Here is a 27,290-nt window from a genome sequence, read left to right on the forward strand (position 1 = left end):
TTGTTTATATAAAAAATCTTGTCAGTAGACAAAAATATTCTATATGGGGTGTTATCGTAAGTTATTAAGAGGTTTGCACTGAACAGTTTTCATTATCAGAAATAACGTATAAGACTTTTTGGAAGCTTATGACTTTTTAAAAAAGGTAAACTTAGAGGAATGTATAACGGAATGAAAGTAAGTTTAATGGTTTAATTATTTCAAACTTGAAACATAACTTAATTTTTGTTTCATATTTAACCGAAAAGGCAATAAGGTTGTATTTAAAAATGATTGTGCACTTATTATTGAAAAAACAAATACTGTTGAATGCAATAAAGTAAATGATTTGTATCTTTTTTTAAGTTAGACATAGAAGGTAAGAAGGTATGGCTTTAAATGTAAATGGTTTAGATAAAACTAAGTTTAATAGAAACATTTGACATAGACGCTTAGGCCATTTTAATTATTTACGCTTAAAAATTCTACAATTACCTTTTTCAGCCAAAGTTTGTTAAAATTTGTATTCAGGGTAAAAGTACAAGACGAAGATTTTATAGTAAAGAAAAGACAAGCAAAAGAATTATTGATTTAATATATTCAGATATAGCAGGGCCAGTTGCTAATCTTACTTTAGATGGAGAAAAATATTTTCAGGTATTATTTGATGATTTCTCACATTTTAAAGTAGTTAAATTGCTAAGATATAAAAGTGAAGCTGAAGGTAATGATCTTGATTTTATAAATTTAATTAAAACTAAACATAATGTCAAAACTAAGCGTATCAGACTAGATAATGGTGATGAATTCTCATCACATAAATTTAAAAATATTTGTAGATTAATGGGTATTGAGTTGCAGTATACTCAACCACACCACAGCAAAATGGTGCATCTAAAAGAATAAATCGTACATTGATAAATAAATTTATAGTCAAACTAGCAGAAACTAACTTGCCTGAACATTTATGGGGTAAATAAATGAGATGTTCAGCTTATGAATTGAACAGAAGTCGTACAACAGCGAATATTGGTAAAACACCATCTTAGATATGGTATGGTGAGAATAATATTAATCATCTTAGAGTTTTTGGTTCTAAAGCATAGAGTGTAATTCTTCCAAAGCTGAATAAATTTGATATTAGAACAATAACAACAATAATGGTAGGTTATTCTAACTCAGGATATAGCTTGTGGTATTGTAAAAATAACAAAATAATTACATCTACAGATGTTATTTTTGATGGAAACAAGTTAAATATAAAGATAGTGTAACTGATGATGTTAATGATAACAGTAAATATCAAACAGTTTGGATCAAAAATGAAGGGAATTCTGAAGGTACTGAAGATGGAAGCAACAAAAAGGAAAGTTAAGCTGAAAACGAAGAATTAATTAGAAATGAAATGGAAAGTAATCAAGAAGATTTCATATGTGCCAGAAGAGGAAAAGAAGTAAAATTACCAGAACATTTTAAAGAATACGAGTTATATTCAGCTTATTGCTTACTATTATTCAACTCAATTGTGAACCAGAGACGTTTAAAGAAGTGCAGGAAAATGAAGAGTGGAATAATGCAATTAATCAAGAACTGGAGCCATTGGAAAACCTAAACACATGGACACCAGTTAATTTACCTGATAACAAAAAGATTACAGATACAAGATGGGTTTTTACAATTAAATATACTGGAACACATAAAGCAAAGTTGGTTGCAAAGGGTTTTCAAGTACAGGAGAAGAATCCACTAAATCAACCTATGCACCTGTGGCAAAAATGAGCACAGTGGGAATGATGCTCATGCCCTGCAAAAGATTTGGAAAATTTATTAACTTGATGTGCCCACAGCTTTCTTAAATGGAAAACTTGATTAAGAAATATATATTTATCCTTCACAAGGACTAATAATAGACAGAGGAAAGGTTTTAAAATTAAGACCGGTATATGGTTTAAAAGAATCACCGAAATGCTGGAATCATACTTTTTATGGAGTTGTAACAGAGAATGGATTTATTAGATCTAAACATGATTTTTGTCTATATATACAAGAAGACATATTTATGATTGTTTATGTGGACAATATAATAATAACAGCATATGTACAAAAAATAAAAGAAACAAGAGATTTGAAAAACAATTTTTGTGCCAAGGACCTGGGCGAAGTGAAGAACTTTTTAGGAATGACAATATTAAGAGAAAGTGGTATTCTCACATTATGACAGCCCAAAATGATATCAAAGGTACTGAGTTCATTTGGCATGAGTGATTGTAAAGGTGTCACATCACCAATGGAAACAAATTTACAGATAGATAACACTCTAGAGGTAATTGATGTTCTTTATAGGAAACTTATAGGTAGTCTTATGTATGTAGCACCTACATCTAGACCTGATATTATGTTCGCCGTTTCATATCTCAGTAGAGTACTTGATAAATCAACACAACAAACTTGGAAAGCAGGAAAAAAAGTACTGCGATATTTGAAAGAGACACAAAATTTTTCATTGACATATAAAAAGAAACCGTGGGAACTAGTTTATTATTCAGATTCATGATTGTCCCAGAAACAAAACTCTGTTGCTCTTTCAACTGCAGAAGCTGAATACACAGCTGTGGCTACCTCAGCTCAAGAACTGATTTACTTAAAATGTATTTCATCTGATCTTAATGTACAGGGTAAATCAAAACTCTTAATTGTAATTTTACCAAGTAAATTTACATTAAAGAGCATTATACAAAAGATTTAGTTTCAAAACGATTGATTATATTTGCACTGAAAATAATCTTGCAGATATATTGACAAGTGGATCGACTGTGGATAAGATGTACATAGAAGCTGACATACAGACAGATATATGTCTCGACCTTGAGACGAAAAAAGACAGACTGCCAAAAGCCGCTACAGCGGAGATTGGTACGCAAACGGATGCCTGGCATGGTCCTTCAAGGCCCGTTGGGCTGGCGAGCCTCGAAGGAGTCAGTACTTATGCCGACTTCCAGAGGAACGTCCAGCGCGATTGGCCGGAGAGCCTTTACAGGCAGACAGAGATCACAATAGGGAACCCCGTCGAGTCCCAGTGTAATGTGAAGGTCGTTATACTGGAAAATACGGACCTATCCATGACCCACAGCGTCCAGCGGCTATACAGGGATAAATTCCCTGAATTAGCTGGCCTTGAAGAGAATTTTGAAGTGCTGGAACAGACAACAACAATACGAAAGGGCGCAGACAGACACACCAAATCTCAGAAGATTTTAAAAATTAGAACGGCTGGCACGCAAGAAGACATGTGGCATATCCTAGAACGTGTCAGAGAGGAGGCCTTCCCAAATGCCTCTGTGGCCTTACACCACGTGAGCTTTATGTCAGTTGGAGATTTGAGGAAGATGGCAGAGGTTATCTTTAAAGCGACTAGCAACATGGTACAAGTACATACTACTGCCACAAGAAAGGACAGGCCGACCTACGGCTTCATCGTGTCGAAAAAAGACACAAGCTACACCCAACTCCTAGAGGGGGTACAGGATGCGTGGGCAAGACAAATGCTATTCAGGCAATCCGTAGCCTCCGGAGTACTAGGGATGGTAAGTTACTTATCACCCTAGATAAGGACCCAGATGCCGTCAAGGCAATAAAGACTGCCATTGCGTCCAAAGATAGCGGCTTCAAGGCAAGACAACTGGGACAAGATAGGTCCACGGTTATACATGTCAGAGGTATGACCGCGAATACAAACACAGAGACATTGCAAAATGCACTGTCTGTAGTGATAGGCAAGTGGGAAAAGGACTTCCTGATTAAAAGTCTAAGAAAGATGCGAGGGGACACGCTGGCAGCCACGGCTGTTCTGTCTACCGAGGCAGCCAAAAGAGTGTTGGAGATAGGACACATTAAAGTGGGCCTTGCTAGATGCGAGGTCGAAAAAAGATACGTAGTTAGGAGATGTCAACGGTGCTGGTCGTACACATATGACATCTCAAAGTGCGACGGTCCTGACCGTATTGGCCTCTGTCTTAAGTGCGGAAAGAAGGACTGTAAGGAGAAGGACACATGCAGAAATGAGGAGTGGTGTGTTCTCTGCAAAGAGGGGCACCACATTGGAACCGCGCGGTGCCGAGAATTTAGTGGCGCTCTCCAAAGGGCGCGACTAGCCGACAAGACGCGCGCAAAAGAACTAACAGAAAGCGTGCCCGCTAAACCGCCATCGACACCCTTTCCCCAACCGATAGTTGAAGACATCGCACGGGCGAAAAATGACATACCTTCGACATCTGCGCCAAATCCTGATGACGATACTATAGATGACGACGTTTTTCGTAAGGCTAAGTTCCCCTCATTAATGGAGGAATTCGAGAGTATGTGTGCCGAGGTAGTGGAAATGGCTAGCAACATAGCAAAAAACAAAAACAACAATCCCGTCCCCGACACTGAAGGACCGCAGATGTCTGGACTATCTCCGGACAACACTCTGCGAAAAATACTCAGTTGATCCCCGATAACTCTCATCCTAGTGACCTAGAAGAGCTAGTTGTAACGACTTGAAATGGCTTCGATCCAGACAAAAGGACTTAGAATACTGCAGGTGAACATCGGAAGGGCAAAGGTGGCACACGACCTGATTTACTCAAAAGCCCTGCAAATTGACGCAGATATCATCATAGTCCCAGAACCGAATAAAAATATCTCAAAAAAAATTGGTTGGATCTCCGATAACAGAGCAGACGTTGCTGTATTTTTGGTAAACAACAAAGTGTGCATAAACAAAATTACCAAAAAAGAGGGATTTCTAAAGATAAAAATAAACGAACTAGCAATCATAGCCTGTTATATCTCACCTAATATAACCATGACACAATATGCTGAGCGGGTTGAAAAAATCATTGAGGCGTCACAGGGAGAAACAACATACATAATTGCTGGTGATATAAACGCCAAATCTATTCTTTGGGGGTCCCCAAAAAATGACAAAAGAGGAGAAATTTGGAACGAATGGATCTCCTCCGCAAACCTGACTGTGCTAAACAATGGTAAACCCACATTCAAAAGAGGTGAGTCGCGAAGTCACATAGACATTACACTAGCAACCAACAACTGCGCCAAGAAGATCTCGGGATGGGATGTGCTTGATGATAACATCTTTACGTTTCACAAGTACATCTCATACGAAGTCGGCATTAAGGTCACAACCAGGCACGGCAGGAAATTACTCGAGTTCGATAAGAACAAATTCAGAAATCAGATACGGAACTTACAAGAAGAAACTACCAACTTTAATAACTTTAGAGACAACATAATAAAAGCACACAAAGCGAGCAGCAAAAGCAAACATGTCACATACACAATACCATACTGGTGGAATGAAAACATTCACCAAAAGCGGACAGAATGTCTTAGAATCAGGCGTACGGCACAGAGAAATAGGACGCAGCAAGTTAAAGAAGAGTATAAGAACTCCAAAAAGGAATTCAATAAATTGATCAAATGGGCTAAACGTACATGCTGGCAGAACTTGTGCGAGGCATTGGAGAACGATATATGGGGCGAAGCATACAGGATCGCTACTAAGACGCTGAGGTCAGAGACCCCATATAACCTATGCGATGACAAAAGAAGGGAAATAGCGAATACCCTGTTTCCTAACAAGCCTATAAACGACTTCCTGATTAGAGACGATGAGAACTGTCCCAAAGAATTAACGGCGGCTGAACTCACCAGAGCCGCCAATTCCATCAAAATAGGTAAATCCCCTGGACCGGACCGTGTGCCACCAGAGGCGATAAAAATACTAGTGAATGAATGCCCAGAAGCTACTAGAATAGCACTCAATGAGCTGCTAACAAGACAAGAATTTCCAGACCAGCTGAAACTAGCTAAACTTACACTAATACATAAACCCGGTAAAAACCCGGACGAAGCCAATTCGTACAGGCCTATATGTTTATTAGATTGTCTGGGAAAACTATACGAAAATATTGTCAAAAATCGCCTAGAAGATGAATTAAGTAAAAGAGAGACTATCTCCAACAGACAATACGGATTTAGAAAAGCTAAATCAGCCATAGACGCGGTAAAAAGTTTAACCGATACTGTAAAAAACACAAAGAAAAGATGGGCTATACTGGTTATGTTTGATGTAAAGAATGCCTTCAACTCTGCCAACTGGGCACATATCATAACAAAACTGGAATCAGCACGAGTGTCAGGATATCTCATCAATATCATTAAAAGGTATCTTACTAATAGATACGTTACAGTGGCAAAAAATACAGAACAGAAGTTAACAGCCGGCGTACCGCAAGGTTCTGTATTAGGTCCGACACTCTGGAATATATTATATAACGGGGTACTAGAAATAGACTATGGTAGAGATACTCTAGCTATTGCATACGCAGATGACCTGGCGATACTAGTCATGACTGACATGAACTGGAAAATCGAAGACAAAGTCAACACATGCTGCAGAAAAGTCAACAGCTGGATGGCTAGAAACGATCTCGAACTAGCAGGAAGCAAAACGGAAGTGGTCATACTAAAAGGACCACGACGAAGACCCGAGATGACTTTTCAAATTGGTAGTACTATTATAACCCCTACAAATTGTGCAAAATACCTAGGCATATACATCGACACAGGCCTAAGGTTCACAAAACACCTGACAAATGTAGTCCAGAGGGCGGAAGAAAGAACGGCAGCCCTACAAAGAATCATGCCGAATATAGGAGGCCCAAGCAGCCTAAAAACGAAGAATGTACCTGCAAGTGGTACAGTCAACTATATTATATGGAACCCCCATTTGGGCAGACGTACTAAATTACAAAAGCCAAAAAGTACAGAGACATGATAACCAGAGCCCAGCGAAAGCCTCTATTAAAAGTTACAAGTGCGTACAGGACCACTTCAACGATGGCCCTACAGGTAATAGCGGGCACGCTCCCTATTCACCTCCTAGCTAAAGAACGGCAGATGCTTTATAACTCTCGAGACGGCCACCTACCTCAGGTCAGAGCCGCCATTAGAGAACAATTACTAACAGAATGGCAAGCAGAATGGGAGGCACAGATAGACAAGGCACAATGGACCAAAAAACTAATACCCAATGTGATAGAGTGGTACAAATGTAAGTTCAAACGAGTAAATTTTTATTTTATGCAGTTCCTGACAGGACATGGATCTTTCAGGTCTTACACGTATCGTATACGAAAAACCAGCGATGATAATTGTGTCATATGTAAAGTAGAGGACGATGCGGAGCATTGTATCTTTAGGTGCAAGGTGTTTGCGTCGGAACAACACATAATGCGAACAAAGCTAGGAGAGATATCCTCTGACAACTTGATACGTGTCGCTATGGAAAGCAGAGAGAACTTTGAATTTCTTGTAGACCAAGTAACAAAAATTATTAAAAGAAAGTCCATGATAGAGAAAGAAACTGAGACAGGATGAGAGTGATCTGGGGCAATCCACCTCCATTTAAAACTAGTTATCATTGTATGAATATGTATGTAAATATGTGTATATGTGTATTTGTGTGTTCATAGGTGTGTATGTGTATGTACGTATGTATGTGTGTATATGTGTGTAATACACTTGTTTATTGCATACGTATGTATACTTACTTATTGTTACCTAGTATTACCTAATACCAAATATTCTTACACCTTATTGTTACCTTGTATACCTATACATTCCATATACTCTCCCCCTGGTTCCTTACCGCTCTTAGGTAATACCATCGGCAAGGCCATTTACATATGGGCCTATTTTACATACATTTTTCTTCTGGTTCCTTACCGCTTCTAGCTAAGAACCAGCAACAAAACTTTATTACTAATTCAGGCAGCGCAAGGCATCTCTAAGTTTCGTTCGCTAGCTGAACACGTACGGGGGTGTCTTGACGAAGAATGGGTGGTTTTAGTTGGTAGGCAGGGCAACAGAAAGGCATCCGTTTGCAGGACCTCCTCTACATAGGGGGAAATGGGCTCAGATGTTTTCCTCTGCCCTGAATCCAACACACGCCGAGCAATGGTATGGTGTTTAGAACATTTCCACCCTCATCAAAAAAAAAAAAGATATATTGACAAAGCCTTTATTAAAAGAAAATTTTTGCCATGTAAGATCTTTGTCAAGCGTTTTTTATATATATATAAATTCGGTTTACAACGTTCTTCGACGTCTTCCGATTTCCAATCTCCATCTCATTCTATCGTTCCATAGATCGTCTTCCAGTTCTCTTTCTCTGATTTCTTTATCAACTCCTTCTCTCCAACTTCTTCTAGGCCTTCCTGGTCTTCGCCTACCTCTTGGTTGCCATTCAAGAATTTGTCTTGGTATTCTATTCTCCGGCATTCTCCTTACGTGTCCGTACCATCTGAGTTGTGTCGTTTTGATGTCATCAACAATATTATGTGTAACCCCCATGATTTCTCGGACTCTCTCGTTTGTTATTCTGTCGCGTCTGGAGATTCCCGCCGAGCGGCGCCAGAAGTCCATTTCTGTTGCTCTAAGCATTTTCTCTGATCTGTCTTTTATAGTCCAAGATCCCAGAGCGATCAGACATAACTTATTTTCACACAGATGAAACCTTAGAGTCTGAGTAGCGTCTCGTGTGCTTTGAATACCTGCGTATTTATGAAACTTGCTGAGTGACACCTGGGCAGGTACCAGGTGAGAAAGGTAACTAAAAATAAGAGCTATTTAACTTAAACTTACATAACTGATTTTTATACATATTTTGCAGAATATTATTTTGAAAATACTGTAATAAGTGTCAGACACTTGTCATGGACCAGAACTTTTGTCAGACGCTTTAAAGCTCCACTAAAATTAAATGAACTTTACTTACTTTTACATGTCTTATTTTTAAATATGTTATTAATGGAACTATAATAAAGTTATATTTAATCAGTCAGACAAATTAAAATGACCAAACATCCCTCAAACACAAAAATTAGTTAACCAGAAGTATGAGCGCGAGAGTGCTGTGCGCATGAGCCCCAGAGTAAAAAATTCAAATACATTAAGAATACTTACTGTTTTCGATCCGATTAAATATTTTTGCATCTCTATTTAAAAATCAGACATGTAAAAGTAAGTAAAGTTCATTTAATTTTAGTGGAGCTTTAAAGCGTCTGACAAAAGTTCTGGTCCATGACACGTGTCTGACACTTATTACAGTATTTTCAAAATAATATTCTACAAAATATGTATACAAATCAGTTATGTAAATTTAAGTTAAATAGCTCTTATTTTTAGTTACCTTTCTCACCTGGTACCTGCCCAGGTGTCACTCAGCAAGTTTCATAAATACGCAGGTATTCAAAGCACATGAGACGCTACTCAGACTCTAAGGTTTCATCTGTGTGAAAATAAGTTATGTCTGATCGCTCTGGGATCTTACTCTATTAGGGGCCACACTTCGCATCCATATGTTGTGATACTTTTTATTATGGTGTTGTATATTCTTCTTTTGTTGTCTTTGGAGATGTTTTTATCCCACAGTACGCTGTTTAGTAAGGCTATGCCTTTCCTTCCCTGTGTATTTCGTTCCTTAATGGCTGCATCTAATTTTCCGTCTTGAGTGATTTTTACTCCTAGGTATTTGTAGTTATCACATATTTTGATCTCTTGATTTTCCTCTACGAGAAGGTTATGTTGATCTCCTCCGATACTCATGTACTCAGTTTTTTCCATATTCACTTCCAAACCCCACTCTGTAAACTCTTCTAATAGTTTTCGCATCATGTAACTAAGGTCTTCAGAGTCCTGTGCGATGATGACCTGGTCATCTGCAAAGCACAGAGTGTACAAAGTTAAGTCTATTAGTGGTATGCCCATATTCGTACATTTTTTCTTCCATTTGTTGAGTGCTGCTTCGAGGTATATTTTGAATAATGTTGGGGATATACAGCATCCTTGTCTTAGTCCTTTAGTCACTTTGAATCCCGGTGTTATCAGATTTCCTGTTTTAATTCTTGTTGTTTGTTGGTAGTACAACGTTTTTACTGCTTCAATCAATTCTATATTTATATTTGTTTTCCCCAGTGCCTCCCATAATTTATCAAGCGGGATACTGTCATATGCTTTCCTAAGGTCTACGAACGTCAGATGGACTTCTTGGCCACGAGCAACTTTCTTTTCAATTATCTGAGTAATAGAGAAGACATGGTCTATTGTAGATCGACCTGCACGAAAACCAGCCGTTTCAACCAGCCGTTCAAGCGTTTTTTAACTAATGTAAAATTATTATAAGAATATTTTTGATTGTTTAGAGTTAAGCGATTTTTCCTCCTATGTAATGTCTTGAAGTTCAAACCGAGGACGAGTGTTACGTATAGGTTTTTACAATAGTATAGGTTGGCTATAGTGTACTTATGACTTACGTCAAAGTCAACGACTATAATTTATTGTAAGCAAGACAAGATGGTTGTAATATGTGTTTTAAATAATAAAGAAATAATTCATTTATAATATACTTATATTGTAATTTAAAAACTAAATATTGAAAGAATCGAAGCTCATACTGGCTATTTCGTCTGTTAATAATATGATTTGGTTTAATAACCTATGATTTTCTGCCTCCCATATTTTGACAGTTTTCTGTGGCTTAGTAGTCGAGCTAGCATAACGATTCTTGCCCTGTATTCTTCATAGAGGCGTTTGATCTCTTCGTCCATTCTTGCTCCTTCATAGAAGCGTTTAATCTCTACCTCTGAGTATAGTATTTGCTCCTGCTGTTTCTTTATTCTTGTAGACTCTAGAGTCGTTTCTGTTTGATCTCAGAATGCAAATATTTAAGATCCCGCAGTGTCATTCCAGACGCGTCATACAAGGTAACCCGAGTGCTCGCGCCCTATATGATGCACGCGCTATTTAAATACAACCTCCGAAAGAACTCAATCAATTCAACTTGCTTTTGGTTTAATTAATTTCAGAATCACGTGTTCCACTTCGCTTCTCTGCTTCTTTACTGTGTCGCATCTGATACGAGACTTAATTTATTCTCTGATTGATTGATCTATCTACTCGTATTTAAAAAAAATATATAAACATAGTCTGTTGTTAAAATTTTGGAAAATTAACTTAAGTTGCTTTAAAAAATACGCCTGCTACTTTCATTTGGAGAAAAGGGTCACTTTGGCATTTATGGTAACATAACAGTTTTTTACTGCAGAGGCAATTTTAAATTGGCCAGAAATCAGTTATATATAGAAGTGATTAAATTTCTACCTACAAGTAAAGTTTAAAACAAAACTAAGATATTGAATGCAACGAAATCTGCAATTGAGACAAAAGTCTTTATACCAAAATGCATTTTGTTTTGTTTATTGAGTCTTTTGTCTTAAAAAGTTAACCCAATAGAAAAATCTATACCATATTCGTTAGACGTCTTTTAACTACATCGATGTGTCGATGTCAAGGAGTACCTATATATTATACCATAACTATAAGCTAGTTAGAGATTTATGATGGTGATGTTGATGATATCTGTTTTGAATAAACTTTCAGACTTGCAGAGTATAATTAAATGAGTGTAATTAATTATCTGAGAAAGTAAAACACCGCTCCATGTGCAGAACAGAATGACAACTTCTTTATTACTTCTGTCATGGTAGCCAACCTGATTTACAATATGTTTGGGAATCAGGATAGGCAACATTTCAATACCCCCTCACAATTTATACATTTATAAAATTATTAAATTTGGATGAATTGTCAACTACATAAACAAAAATAATCTTAATAATTGAACAAAATTAAATTGCACAAAAAGAAATAATAATACTAGTTCATAATACAACTGAACAGTTTACAACTTATATCTACATATTGAAGTATTCATAAACTTTCCAATAACTCAAAAAACATTGACATAAGATGACAAAATAAAATACATGATTCACATGAATACCTAAAGTATAAATGCACCAATTTACAATATATAAAAAGTAATTAAGCTTTAGTTACTTTCAACATTCTTGAATTTTTATCATATTTCTGAGATGTAGAAATATTTCATTTGAAGGAGCTTTAGTGAAAATATCGGCACAATTTGATTTTGTATTTATGTATTGTAAAGTAATTACATTGTTTTCAATTAGATTTCGAATGAAATGATATTTTGTGTCGATATGCTTAGACCTTTTTCCTTTAAATGAATTTTTAGCAATACATATAGCTCCCTGGTTATCTATATATAATATACTACCAGTTATTTTCTCGTTCAACAATTCTTCTGCTAGGTTTTTTTGTGAACAGTAATTCACAACATGTAACAGTTGATGAAACATATTCCGCCTCAGTGCTACTCAATGAAACAGTGCTCTGTTTCCTTACATACCATGAAACTGGATTGTCTAGAAAATATATTATGCCTCCTGACATGCTTTTTCTATCATTGACATTAGCTGCCCAGTCTGAATCTGAATATGCAAATATTAAAGGTTTTCTTGATATAATTTTGCTGTATATAAGACAGAAATTAATTGTATCTTTTAAATATCTAACAACACGTTTGGCTGATTTCCATAATATATCATTAGGACAATCTAGGAATTGACTTAAATAAGAAATTGAAAACATTATGTCAGGGCAACTACCTAACGCAATGTACATTAGGCTTCCAATTAATTGCCTGTAAGGTATATTGTCAGAAATTTGATTATTAGTATTAGTTTTTTCAACTTGAAAACCTGTTTCCATTGGTGTTTTGCTAATATTGCAATTCGTCATATTAAATTTATCTATTATTTTATTGATTAAGGGTTTTTGTGAAATATACTTTTTGCATTATTTTCATCTTCAGAAAATTCAAAATCAATACCTAAAAAATTATTTACAAAACCAAGATTCTTTGCATTGAACTCACTTTTTAAACTTTCTATAACTTTTTGAATCGAATTGCTATCTTCACCGCACAATAGGATATCATCGACCCATATACACATACACACATTTTTCTTTGTGTAAACACAACAGTCACTTTCGACACTTCTAAACCTGTAACGATAAGACTACCAAAGAGAATTGAAGTAGTATTGTGAAAATAATACCTCAATCAACCACGGGAGCTTATCGTCTATACCTTGCCTAGCTCAGTATCTCAAGGGTGAGTTCGTCTTGTCTTAAACTAGGGATTGAACCTGAGTTCTCAGTTGATAGCAAATAAGACAAATTTTAACCAAACATATTTATTTAAATGAATAAAAAAACAATAATTAACCCTGCCAAAGCTTAACAGTTAATAAGTGTTACTTATTGCTTCGATGGGCGGCTTGTGTGTTCTAGCCGTTGGGTCCTCCAATTAGAAGTTGTGGAATTAGAAGTTGTGGCTTCTGGAGAGCTGCAGTCACATGTGGCTGTATGTCCAAATATGCCAATAAAACCAATAAAATTTTCGATATGTACAGTAAACCAATAAATTGTCCAGTAAACTGTCCAGTGAACCAATAAAGTTTTGATATCTCCAATAAACTAAAAGGATAAGAAACAACTTGCGTTAGAAACACATCAAAAAGAAAGGTTTAACTTTCTTGCCATCTTACAAAATTACACTTAAACAAATAGCATATGGCAAGGATAAAATGAAATATGAATGTTACTACTTAGTTAAATTCTGTTAAAGAGTCCTAATGCATATATCAGAAAAAAAAATGTGCTTTCGAAAGAAAGTAAGGTTACAAATATTGGAAATGTGGTCAGAATTATAGAATAAATATCACAATGAAATTACTTACCCCAAGAGAATTTGTAGACCATAAAAATGAGTCTTATAATAATTTTTGCCTTCTTTTATAAATTTCAAAAAGAAGCAAAAAATAATCCCACTACAGAAAAGTTGTTTTGACAGAAAGTGGGAGACTGAATGAAGTTAGCACAGATGTCATAGAATGTTGCTATAGATATCATGAAACTAGCTTGTCAGTCAACACGGAACAGAATAGTCTGCCGAACAAAAGTGAGAGGGCGAATATTTATTCTATGGGACAGAAAGAGAGAAAAAATAAAGACAGAGGAAGAAAAGAAAAAAAATTTTGTGGGCGCCAACTATTTTTATAAATAAAAAATAGTAAAAATTAAACTGAAGATAAAGAAATTAATAAATTAATAAAGAAATTAAAATGAAACAATTATTAAAATATAAATTAATAGAGATGTGACGTTTATAACGTTACACACTCCTACCACCCATCAGAAAAATTTCGAACACAACTGAGAAATTTTTCTCAAAGAAAACAAGAACACAATGTTCTACCTAGGAATAAATATATGCAGTAGTAATCCGTAGTAACAAATCAAAAATAAATACTTTATAACAAAGCAATCAAGTTAATGAATATAATAACAAAAGATTGATCATAAAAAAAATTAGAGTATTACTCAGGGAAATTGAATACTTCCCAACGAATTGTAGTATCCGTCAAACTAAAATTTGTTATATGTTATTTAAAATATTATAACAAAATAATTAAATTAATGAATATAAGTAATTAAGTATACATTACTATTGGAGAATGGAACAACAGAGAGAGATGGAAACGGTTGAGCGAGGGAAGGCAGTGAATACTGTAGAATCCCTAAATATATATGTATATAGTATACATTACTATTCATAAAAAATTTAAAGTATAACTCAAATTTGCTATATTTAAAAAAAATAACAAAATAATTTTCAGATGTTAATCTGGGGAAAATAAAAAAAATGACTCAATGAATTGTAGTATTCATCACACTAAAATTATTAATCTAATATTAATAAATTACTACAGAGAATATCTCTGGAAAAATAAAAAATTACTCAATGAATTTCAGTATTCATTAAACTGAAATTAAATAAGTACTGTTATAAAGTATGCAGTAAGATGGTGTAGCATAAAGTTTATAATAAAAATTTAATAATTATAATATACAGTTTCTGAGGGGATGCTCAGGGGAATATAAATGCATATTACCCAATGAATTTTAGTATTCATCAGACTAAAAATGAATAGAGAATATTAATTTAAACTAATCAGGTGTCTGTAGACTTTGGTACTGTACATGGACCCTACCATAGGATCAATTGAAACCATGTTGGTATGAACGCAGTAGTCCATAGCCCACGGTTAAACCACGACAGCGCTCCTCGGAGACGACAGCCCTATGTGCCATGAACCCCCCGACGCCATACCCTGGAGACAACCCACCATTTAAGGAAGATCCAGTGGTACGAATGTACATCTGCATCAAAGCTCAGGCCCACAATAACAAAAATAATAATAACAAAGGGGCAATGCATCTGATATATTCAGATATACATTGTTGAAGAATTCTGTCTTCAGAAATTCTTCTTCGGAAGTACAACAACTTCCTTTGCAAAATAGCATTCTATACACATAGTATGAAGTCTAGTTAATAATCAAAGTCAAAGGTAAGTATACAAAAATAAAGACAAATAAGCAAAGTCAGGTAAATACATAATATAGAGATCATATCTCACAAAAATGAATAGTTAATGGATACTGCTAATGAATGAACCTCAAAAAAATTAGTACTCAGGATAACTGAGTACCTAAAGTAAGGTAACAATAATATCAAAATTATAAAATGAGTAAAAGCATGTAGACATTGATATGCAAATGTAATTATTGATAAACAACTCAAAAATACATATAAACTTTACTTGATATGTCAAATAAGACAAAGTTCTACACAAAAGAGATATAGTAACTGCATAAAACAAGTCTTAGAAGACTAAGAGTAAGTTATAGTTTATTTTTATGAACGAGAGAGTAATTAGCATAATTTTAACTGGTAGCTCCGACCAATCCATGGGCGTGCTCAAGATTAATTGAAAAATTACTTTGAATAATTGTAAAAAATAAATGAATTATTTCAGTGTTATAAAGTGTTATGTGTATGTAAACAAAAGTGACCTCTTTTATCACACACTATATTAGAACTGACTGGCCTACATTAAAAAGGGTTTTAAAAAATTCACATTTTTTTTAATTTTTAAAAATTACAAAAGAGAAAAAGAGTTCTTAAAACCGTCTAAGGTATGTTAAATAGATGAATAAAAATATTGATATAAAACTTACAGCTACTTGTTACAAATCCAAATCAGATTCAGAAGATGAACTTTCAGAACCAAGATTTATAATAACTGGCTCGATCACTTTATCAGTAATATTGTCCAGCTTCCACATTTTTTCCTCTTCTTTAATAGTGTGATTTACTGCCATTTCCCAGTTTTCAGGTTTTACACTACTAAAATTTCTTTGAGCTGTATATCCTGGGATGCATTTTTTATCCAGTCATTTCTTGACGTTAAATGCACACTTGCTCCAGAGTCAATATACCAATCTGAATTGTTAAATTCACCATTTAAAAAAAACCGCACTAAAAGCACTCTTATCCTCCGGTTTTCTCTGCTGTTTTCGAAAACTCTTAAAATCCCTTTTCAAAACTGGGCACTTATTTTTGTAATGACCTATTTGTTTACATCCAAAACAAATCACATGTTCTTTATTGTCATTTTTAACACTGCCACCGCCATCTTTGGGATGTTTTCGGAACTTGCCTTGACTGCCAAAAGCACTACCAGTAGATTTCTCGCTGCCCGCGTTCCTATTAGTTCCATCTTTCTGCATATCAATTAACTTGGACTTTATTGCATCCCCTGTAATTTGAATTCCAGAATGTTCCAGTGCCATTATCATTGGGGTGAATCTGTTTGGCAATCCTGCAAGCAACAATGAACCAATCCACTTACTAGTAATTTCGAATCCACTCCGAGTTAATTTCTGGGCTGTTTCAATCATCTGCCCTATATAATTCTCCATACTGTCACAATTATCCAACCGCAAACTTATGAGAGTCCTAAGTAAATCAATTTTTCGTGTAAAACTTTTCTCGCCATAAAGTTTTTTTAATGTTATCCACACATCCAATGCCGTTGCCGCCTCTCGAATATGCACATAAATGGATAGATCAATGGATAAACATAGCTTTGCCCTCGCTTTATTCTGCGTGTCTGCATTTGTTTCACCATTTTCTTCCAGGCATTTTGATAAACCATCGAGCACAAAAACGTTTTCAATCGCAAAAGACCAATCATCATAGTTCTCGCGACCCATTAATTCTGGCACACTGGCTAAATAATTCGTAGCCGCCATTTTCAGTCCACAAAACAAACTGCGAATTTCACTCGACCCTACGTGACTACGTTACCAAAAAAAACTCACAACTGATACCTTCAGGTTATAGAACTTAAAAACCGAATGCTGGGCCCATAACCTCTTGAAAATTATAGTGGAAGTGAGGATTTTCTGGGGTACATTGAAACAACAAACGCCATGTTTCGTTCGATAGCAACGACTTCAACTTTATTATAATAATCAATATTGGCAACACGCCATACACCGAGTGTTTACAAACATTAATCCAAAGATGGCGCTACATGTATTAAAATACTTTTTGATACATCACAACATATTCTAGGTTATTTAATATGAGTACATCAATGTTGATAGGAATTTCATTGTAATAAACTTTTAACATACCTTTTTTACAAGAATTCGTTACCCTTCCATCTGCTATTTTAATGCCAACAGGCTCAATTTCAACAATGTTACTTATAAATTGTTCATATTTACCACTGCACATATTTTGTGATGCTCCGGAATCTATTATAAATGAAATTTGGTTGTTATCATTCTTGAGAACTTCAGCTGATAGGGCTGTGATAAAACTTACTTCATCTTCAGCTACTTTGGCATAGACATTATGCTTACTTTGTGTATTATTACTAGTTCTTCTGCAACGGGAATAGTTATTTCCACGTAAAAATCTACCTCCACTGCTGTTACCTCTATAATTATTGTGTTTTCTGAAACAATTGGACACTAAATGGCCTTCCAGTCCACAAAATGAGCAACGGGGTTTTTTATTATCTTGCTTTGTATAAAACGAGGATTCTTCACTTACTTTTTCATTATTTTTCAGCTTCAGTTCTGCATCAAGTAATTTTGCTTTAACAAAGTCAACAGTTAACATTTGACGTTTCTAATACAGTAATGACAGTGTCGAACGTATCTGTCATTATTAACAACAGGTGATAAACCTTATCATCTTCTTCTATTGTGGTTCCAGTGGATTCGAGGTCACGTATTAAACAATCGAACTCAACGAAAAACTTTTGTAACTCTGTGCCTTGTTTATATTTCAAGGTTAATAACTTTTTTCGCACATATAAACGAGAAATAATACTTTTTCTTTCAAAAACTTTTTCTAAATTTTTTATCATTTCGAAAGCTGACTTACAATCACGAAGATATTCTAAATGTTCATCTGTAATGCATGTGAAAATAATAGATCTCGCTGTTGCATCATGCTTTTTATGCTGAGATTGCTCGTCTCTTGATAAATCTGCTAGTTGCGTTGTAGTTACTTCTGTGGTAATCAAATCTTTAACACCTCTGGCATCTAGAAGATTGCCTAATCTAAATTTCCAGGACCAAAAATTCGTAGATGTTAATTGCGGATACAAACTCACGGTTGAATTCGCACTACTTAAACTTTGGGCTGCCATTTTTAATTTTATTGCCACTAATAACACTTTTTGCCGGTTTCCACAAATTGGGAACACTAACAAAAACTTTACTTGTTATGGAATGTACTCTGGGCCCATAACCTTTTGAATAAACTTTCAGACTTGCAGAGTATAATTAAATGAGTGTAATTAATTATTTGAGAAAGTAAAACACCGCTTCATGTGCAGAACAGAATGACAACTTCTTTATTACTTCTGTCATGGTAGCCAACCTGATTTACAATATGTTTGGGGATCAGGATAGGCAACATTTCAATAATCTGATATCAATTCATAAATGGCTAGTTGTATACCTAAATAAGATTGATACCTTAGATTAATGAAACCGTCTCATTGATCTAAGGTTGATACAAGTATTTTCTGCACATTCTGTCGAACAACTACTTAAATGCACCTAAACGTGAATAGTGTAGCTATCTAATTATTGATTTGCAAATTTAACAGAGTTCATAAAAAAATATATCCACAGGTAAATTTAATATTTGCATTTTGTAATGTTTTTAAATCTTTGTATATTTAATATTGTAACAAATAGTACAATATAATATTAATTTATAAATAAATATGACATTAGCATTATTATCGCCAACTAATATAATAATTATTCATATGTTATAATAAAAATATTCAGCAATTGCAAGGCGTCCATGAAGTCCACTGATCATTAGAAATATCTAATTACGTATACTATCATTAGGAAATTCCGAAATATTAATTTCATTACTTCCACAGTTGTCTGAAGCCAGTTGTAAACTAGTGGCAAGGTTACCGGGCTGCTCATTCTTTAAGTAGTTAATCGCGGACATATTCATGCATTTTAAAACAGTTTTCAGAATGGCAAAAGGATGGTAGTCATCAAAAAAATTAAATAATACATTCTGAGTGTAATGCCCATTAAGATAAAATTTAGTTTAAGATCTACGATTATGAAAAAGTTTTTAGTGATTGCTGTGTTGTTTATTTTATTTTCTACAACGGTAAGTTTTGAATCTTGTGTGTTTATAACCTTGAAACCTGTATGTGAATTAAGAAAATAAAAATTCTACGAATTAGTTTATAATACATTGTCTTGCTTTATATATAATATATTGGCACACTATTTATTTCAGTAGGTAAATTGATTCTAATAGTCCTAGGATTGTTTTAAAGGTTTACAGATGATAGGTATAGTAACCTGCAGTTCTATTTCCAACAACACACACACACACACGCACGCACACACACACATGCACACACATACGCACAAACCTACGCACACACACGCCCACCCTCACCCACACACACACACACACACACACACACACACACACACACACACACACACACACACAAACGCGCACACACACACACACACACACACACACACACACACACACACACACACACACACACACACCTACACACACACACACACACACACACACACACCACACACACACACACAAATGCACACACACACACACACACACACACACACACACACACACACACACACACACACACACACACACACACACACACACACACACACACATATACAGAGGTTAGGTATTTATTATATGACATGACGAACTCATCTGAAAACAACAATTTTTCATTTTCTTTATGTTTTAAAACAACATAAGCTTACATCATTATTATTAAATCCATATTTTTAAACGATATCTACCTAAACGTTACCTTTACAAGCATAAACCATTAATGAAAAAAGGTAGGATGTGGATTATTGTCATTAATATTATTATCGACTTAATACCTTATCACAGTATTCTGATGGATTTAATTTACCTTTCCTGCTAGATACAACTGTCTAGAGAAATGACAACTAATAAAATAAAATAAATAACAAACTAGCTATAAGGGACAAACATTTTCTAGCGAAGGGGCAAATATTTAGGATTACCGTGTTGTGTCTTTTCAAATATGAGTTTTAATAATTTTCTTCTTCTCTTATTTAGGCATATTGTTTTTTTTTGTGAACGTTGCGTCTTCTGCAAATACAATTAGTGAAATTGAACTATCATTACATATATCTATTTTATCTATACGGATTTGTAATCCAGCTTTTAATTCATCTATTCTTCAATATTGTTGTCACTTGATAAATTGATTACAAGTTAAGTAAATTTTATTACTGGTCATAGTTTCCAATTTCAAGTCTACACCTTATTCATTTTTGGATACAAATTGTTTTTTGTGGCGATATTTTAATATTGAAAATCCGTAGCTTTAGTCTTAACCTAATTTATTAAACCAGGGCGGATCTGTGAAAAACGACAACATTTGGATGTGAGAGGTGGCATTTGGATTTTTGCAGAAAAAGTTGTGCAACAACAACATGAATTTACTTATATCTCTCAAATAGGGAATATTATTAAAAAAATTAAAATATTTAAAAATTACGAAAAACATCGTTTTTCTTCTACTTTTCTTGCTTATAACTTTAAAACGATTCATTTAGGACCAAGATATGACTGGTTCAAAATGTTTTAATTTATTACCCTTGCTGTAAAATATCAATAAATATACAAAAGCCTTTGCTTATTCAACGTTTTTCGGCCACTTAAATTGCACTTAGAACCTTCATATTTTGCCTAGAGAATCTTATAACATGATAAAACAGCCCACTAAATTTAATTTAATTCGTTTGAATATATTTTGCATAATAATTTCGCAATCAAAATAAAAAAAAATTAAATTCTTTAAAATCGTGCACAACAAAAACCAGGCCATATAGAAGTTTGCCAATGTTTTTACTTATAAAAAAGTACTTTACCTATCTAACGTACATTATGGAATTAAAATATGATTATTTGGGCAGTCCCAGAAATATTTTAAAATTGTAAACAATTTTTTGGCTTATAAACAAATGGAATATCTCGGTAACTATTACCTTAAATTAAATATAGAAAACGGCACTAAAAAAGACTAGGCAATACGCTTCTTCTAAAAGAAAACAAGTAGAATTACGATTAGTAATTACTGAGATACATCCAGTCAAAGTTGACCAGAATTTGCGCCGAAGTTATAAACAATAAACTCATTGAACTCATTGAACTATTACCTTTTTCCTTCGGAACTCTTTCTTGATAAGTTTTTTATCTTCAAGATGTTTATAACATATGTAATATTAACAACTGTCGGTATCGCATGAAAAAATACCAAAAAAATTAATTAGAGAAAATTGAAAAGTTTTTTTTAATTCGATGTAACTCAAATAGGGACATGCATTAGTAAATCCCAAAGATGCTTTAGTTTTGTTATAAATAAATCAATCTATATACTCAAGTCACCAAAGACGAAAATGCCACTGAACTTCTAAAAATCATACGATCAAGCTTATTATGCTAAGAGTTTTAATTTAGCGACCCCAAAAAAGTGTGTACAGAAATTTACTACTCCTACCCCCACTTCCCCTTAAAACCACCACTCCCTGTAGGGAAGAAGAACGAAAAATCGATTTACCCAGAATCTGTACGCCCTAGAAAAAACATTTCAAATAAAAAACCATCGTAAAAAACGTAGTCTTGTCTTGTCTTGTTGTATTGATGGCTTTGCTGCAAGGCAATTGCCAGCCCGATTTGTGTGAGACCCCACTTTGTCTGGCTCTGGGCCATGCAGGAATCTCTGAAAACTTCACTGAACTACAGCTTTTCTCGTGGTGGCGCTTTTCTTGTTTCTATATAGCTTATAACTTCGCTATTATTGTATCGGCTTTCTGATCTACGGCAATAATATTGGAGGACAAATTAATATTACAACAAATGGAATAAGAGGCCAACACCAAAGCACTAAAACAGGCAGGATTATAGGATATATCGGGAAAATTGGATAGTTGAGCTTCAGAGTTTAATTTTATTATCTGATCTGATCTACGGCAATAATATTGGAGGACAAATTAATATTACAACAAATGGAATAAGAGGCCAACACCAAAGCACTAAAACAGGCAGGATTATAGAATATATCGGGGAAATTGGATAGTTGAGCTTCAGAGTTTGATTTTATTAATGTTAATGAAACGCATGATTATCTCTATAGTTTCATCTTCCGGAGAGGATAGAAGGTCAGTCATGGATAATGGTGATATTTTCTTTTTTGATACAAAGTACTTATATAAGTCCAAATTAGGAATATAGTTAATAGGGCACTCGAAAAATATGTGATTCAGGTTTTCTATCATGCCGCATTCACAGGCAGGGTCATCTTTTATATTAATTTTGAAAAGATGGGCATTAGTCAGGCAATGACCTGTACGCATTCTAATTATAGTTGTGATGTGTCTCCGATCTTTATAATTTAAATTGCCATACCATGTCTTATCGGTGAATGTTGATTGAACTCTAGCATACCCACGATGTCTGGATGAGACTAAGATTCTCCATTTATCTTTAAAAATGTTTAAAATATCCTGTTTTAAGAAATTTAAAATGTCTTTTATGTCATATACCATTTTTCTGGGAATATTAAGATCTGTTCCAATTTTGGCCAAATTATCTGCCTCTGAATTCCCAGGTATACCTGAGTGACCTGGTATCCAGGATAATTGGATATTATAACCATTCATGTTAGATGCAGCAATTAGCCTTTTTGTCGTAAGAACCCAATATTCAGAATTTGTTGCAAAAGAAGGATTACAGAGTTTTGTTATAGCCCCCTGTGAATCTGAGAAAATTATCACATTTTTAATTTTTTTATTAATGGCAGTTTTTACTGCATCATGTATGGCAATTATTTCTGCTTTGTAAATACTTAAATGGTTGGGAAGACGTGACGAAAATTTATAATTTAGGGATGGGATGAATATACCAAAACCAACTCTGTTGTCCCTCTTTGACGCATCAGAAAAAATGAAAGTATACTGAGATTTTAGACTATTAGTTTTGGCCTCAAAATTAATTCTTGACATAATGTCTCCTTTTTTACAATTACAGTTAAAAGACTTTAAAGGTTTATTGAGTATATGAAAATCAATTTCGTAACATGGAAAATTTGAACCTCTATATATTAACTTTAAATAGGGCCTATACTGTTGAAGTGCTTCCACTAGGTATGGTATTTTGTCTTTATTCCAATACTCCGGTCTATGGATTATTTTTAATAGAAAGTTGTTGATAAATTGAATAGTTGGATGATTTGTTACAACTAAGAATTTTGAAATTAATTTAAGGGCCAGTAGTTTTCTTCTATGTTCCAGATCTAATATAGATGCTTCTGCTAAAAGAGCAGCCCTGGGTGTGGAACGCATACATCCCATACATATACGCAATCCCTCATAAAACACCACATCCAATTTACTGAGAGCGGCCTTAGAACATGGTCTAAGAAACATTGATCCAAAATCAAGATGTGATTGGACTAGAGCAGAGAAGGCGATCAAAAGTGTGTTTGGATCTGCACCCCACCATACCCTACACAGTGCTCTTAATACATTTAGTGATTTTTTTGCTTTACTTGTAATGTTAGTAATGTGTGGTGACCATTTCATGTTTTCTTGCAGTATAATACCCAAATATTTAACCTCTTTTTTAAAGGCAATGATTGCATTATTAATATGTACGGGGGGTGGGATGGTATGTTTCCTCCCTCTAGTGAACCATACTGCCTCACATTTATCCATGGAAAGTGACAGGTTGTGTTCACGAAGGTGTGCATTTATGTGCTTTAAAGCATTATTGATATTATTTACCATGGCTGCTACACTTTTTCCTCTGATCATAACTGCCAAATCATCAGCGTACCCTATGATAGATGCTTCTCCCAAATTTAAATCAAAAATATCCCTTAAGTAAATATTGAATAAAATAGTACTCAGAGGGGAGCCCTGTGGTATACCCGAGGTTGTTGGTACAGGACCCAGGAAGGAGCCGTCATTACCCCTACAATATAGTGATCGTTCTGTCAGAAGATTGAGAATTACGTTACACATTCGGATAGGCACTTCTAAGTTTTTGAGTTTACTATAGAGTTTATATATGTCAACATTATCGTATGCAGCTTTTATGTCTAAAAAAATTACGATGACTGACTCAGAGGATTGAAATGCAAGGTTAATGTAAGATGTGATGAATGTTATGTTGTCATATATACCTCTTCCTTTACGAAATCCAGTCTGATTATTTGAAAATTTTAAATTATGTTCCAATTGCCAGTCTAATCGATTCTTGATCATTATTTCTAGAATTTTGGCTCCACATGAAGACAGGACAATTGGTCTATAATTTTCTGGATTTGTCGGATCCCTATTTGGTTTTAAAAAACTAATAATATTAAATGTTTTCCATACGGCTGGTATTTCTCCACCCATTAAAATTTTATTATAACTATTAATAAGAATTTGTTTAGCTTTGAAAGGTAAAAATTGAAACATTTCATAAGATATATCATCCATACCAGGGGCAGATGATTTCTTTTTATTTAAGGCCAGGTTTAATTCATTTATGGAAAAGGGCTTTAAATTTTCATCTACATTGTCAAGAACAAAATTTGGATCTATATTTATGATTGACATTTTATTTAAAATAGATATTTTAAGATTATCTGGAATAGTAAGATTAAATCTTCCTGTTTTGAAGTTATTATTATTGAATTTCTTAATCTTGTTCCAAACATAAGTCATGCTAGAGTTCCTATTTAAAGTTTCACAAAAAAGCCTAAACTTTTCTTTTTTTTTATTATTTAATTTTTTTTTAGTTAATGCAATGGTTTTTTTTGCTAATATATAATTTTCCATAGATGGAACATTATTAAAATTTGCTATGGCTTTTTTCCTTTCCTTAACCCAGGATGTACAATCATTATCCCACCAGGCATTACCCCTTTTAATATGTATACCGGCCTGTTTAAACGGAATTACTTGATCAGCTACTGTGTTAATAATATACATTAGTTGATCATAACTTAAGTTATAATCTAAATCTTGAAGGTACATCAAAACTTTATTATGGTACGCTTCCCAGTCAGCTTTTTTAAAGTTTCTAATTTTATAAGGACTAGTCATGTTGTTGAATACCTCACAATTGCCATTATCATTAAGTAAAAGACGTACAGGAAAGTGGTCACTGTTACCACAATCTTTAATAGTATCCCAATTAGCCTGTATAGCTAGATTCCCACTTACCATAGTCAAATCTACTGCACTTGGTATTGCTGTTGATAATTGAAATAGTGTTGGTGAACCATCGTTCATAATCACAAGATCATTATCAAATAGGAAATCATGAATTATTCTACCTCCTTTGTTGGGTGTAGCTTTATCCCATAAGGGATGATGAGAGTTAAAATCTCCCATAATTATAATGTTTTTAGGATTAAAGGAAATAAGATCATTTAAAATATTGTTATTTATATGCATATGTGAGTTGCAATAAAAATTAATTACTTGTAGATTACCTATTTCTATTATTGTATATTGAATATGTTCTGAAGAAAAAGATTTAATTTTCTTAAATGTTATATTATTTCTAATGCACGTTACTATCCCACCATACCCATCATCTCTATCCTGCCTAACTATGTTATATGAATTGAGCCTAAAATTGTCATTGGCCTTTAGCCAAGACTCATTTATTAAAAAAATATCAGGGTTTTCGTTGTAAATTAAGCTAATTAAATTACCCCTGTTTGAATTTATGCTTCTTAGATTCCAAAAAATTATCTTTAACTTAATTGTATCTGACCTAGTTGAAAAGAAAAGAAGGTTGTTTAGGACTCTGAGTCCGATTGGGAACCGGGGTCTATATTCATATTAAAATTTTGACTGAAGAGTATGTTTTTAATTACTCTTTTATTATTTTCTGAAGTATTCCAGATTGCATTAATAATACATCTAACTTCATCTGGATATGATGAAGGAGATTCTTGCGAATTATACGTATGAACTGCACTAGTAGTAGGCAACTGTGTATTTATATTGTTTTCAAGTTTTTTTGAGAAATTTGGTGAGTTGTTTTCATTTTGAGATCTTGAGTTGGGAAATAGTAAATTTTCATTATGAGCCTTTTTATCATAGCCTTTGTGAATTATTCTTTTTTTTTTATTGTTTTCAGCCACAACTTGTTGAAAAGATCTTTTGATAGGGTCGGTTCTTACATGATGTGTACGTCTTTGTGAAGGTTGAATCAGGTTATCTTTATTATCATGAGTTTTTTCAGTTCTATTAAAGTTTTTAATGATAGGGAATTCGGAGGGGCGATATACAAATTCATCACGTGTCAAATAATTTTTTTTAACTATTTCGCTAGCATCATAGAAGGTTATATTTTCAAAAGACATGAGCTCTTTGATATTTTTTTGTCTTGTATACTCGGGACAGGTTTTATCGGTTGATTTATGGGGGTTTTTACAATAAAAACATTTAATTTCACAAGAAGAGTGAGCCTCCCCGTCCGATTTTTTTTCTTCAGCACAGGTAAAGCACCTCTCCTTGCCTTTACAATTTGTACGTGTATGGCCATACCTTAAACATCTAAAACACTGAGTTACTGGTGAAATATATACAGAAACAGGTCTTTCCAATCTATATACATTTATGTATTTAGGGAGACAAACTCCTTTAAATGTAAAGAGAACCGATCCAGTAGGTTCATATGTAGTTTCATTATTTTTAACTATTTTACGATTAAGTCTCTTAACTTGAAGAATTTCTGCTGAGCTGTCTGTTTTACAGCACTCTAACAGTTCTTTCTCTCCTAATTCGACATCAATTTGCCTAACTAATCCC

At 34.2% G+C, this 27,290-nt stretch overlaps 1 protein-coding gene across 4 annotated transcripts in view; it reads left to right on the top strand.

The window, feature by feature from the left end:
- The window catches only part of LOC140441413 (uncharacterized), a 356,383-nt gene that overhangs the window by 162,890 nt on the left and 166,203 nt on the right, over positions 1-27,290 (top strand). The window contains exons 1-2 of one of the 4 annotated variants that reach the window (XR_011951001.1): positions 19,307-19,545; positions 23,766-23,905. The exons of 2 other annotated variants lie outside the window; for them this stretch is intronic. Coding sequence is in view for 1 of the 2 variants with exons in the window: in XM_072532128.1 (XP_072388229.1) it covers positions 19,456-19,545 (90 nt within the window). In the remaining variant the exon portion in view is untranslated. Of the gene's footprint in view, positions 1-19,306; positions 19,546-23,765; positions 23,906-27,290 lie in introns of those variants that run through there. One more of the 4 variants, XM_072532128.1, reaches the window with a different exon arrangement.

This window comes from Diabrotica undecimpunctata, chromosome 5 (genome assembly GCF_040954645.1).
Source record: "Diabrotica undecimpunctata isolate CICGRU chromosome 5, icDiaUnde3, whole genome shotgun sequence".
In the NCBI taxonomy this organism is placed as follows: domain Eukaryota; kingdom Metazoa; phylum Arthropoda; class Insecta; order Coleoptera; family Chrysomelidae; genus Diabrotica; species Diabrotica undecimpunctata.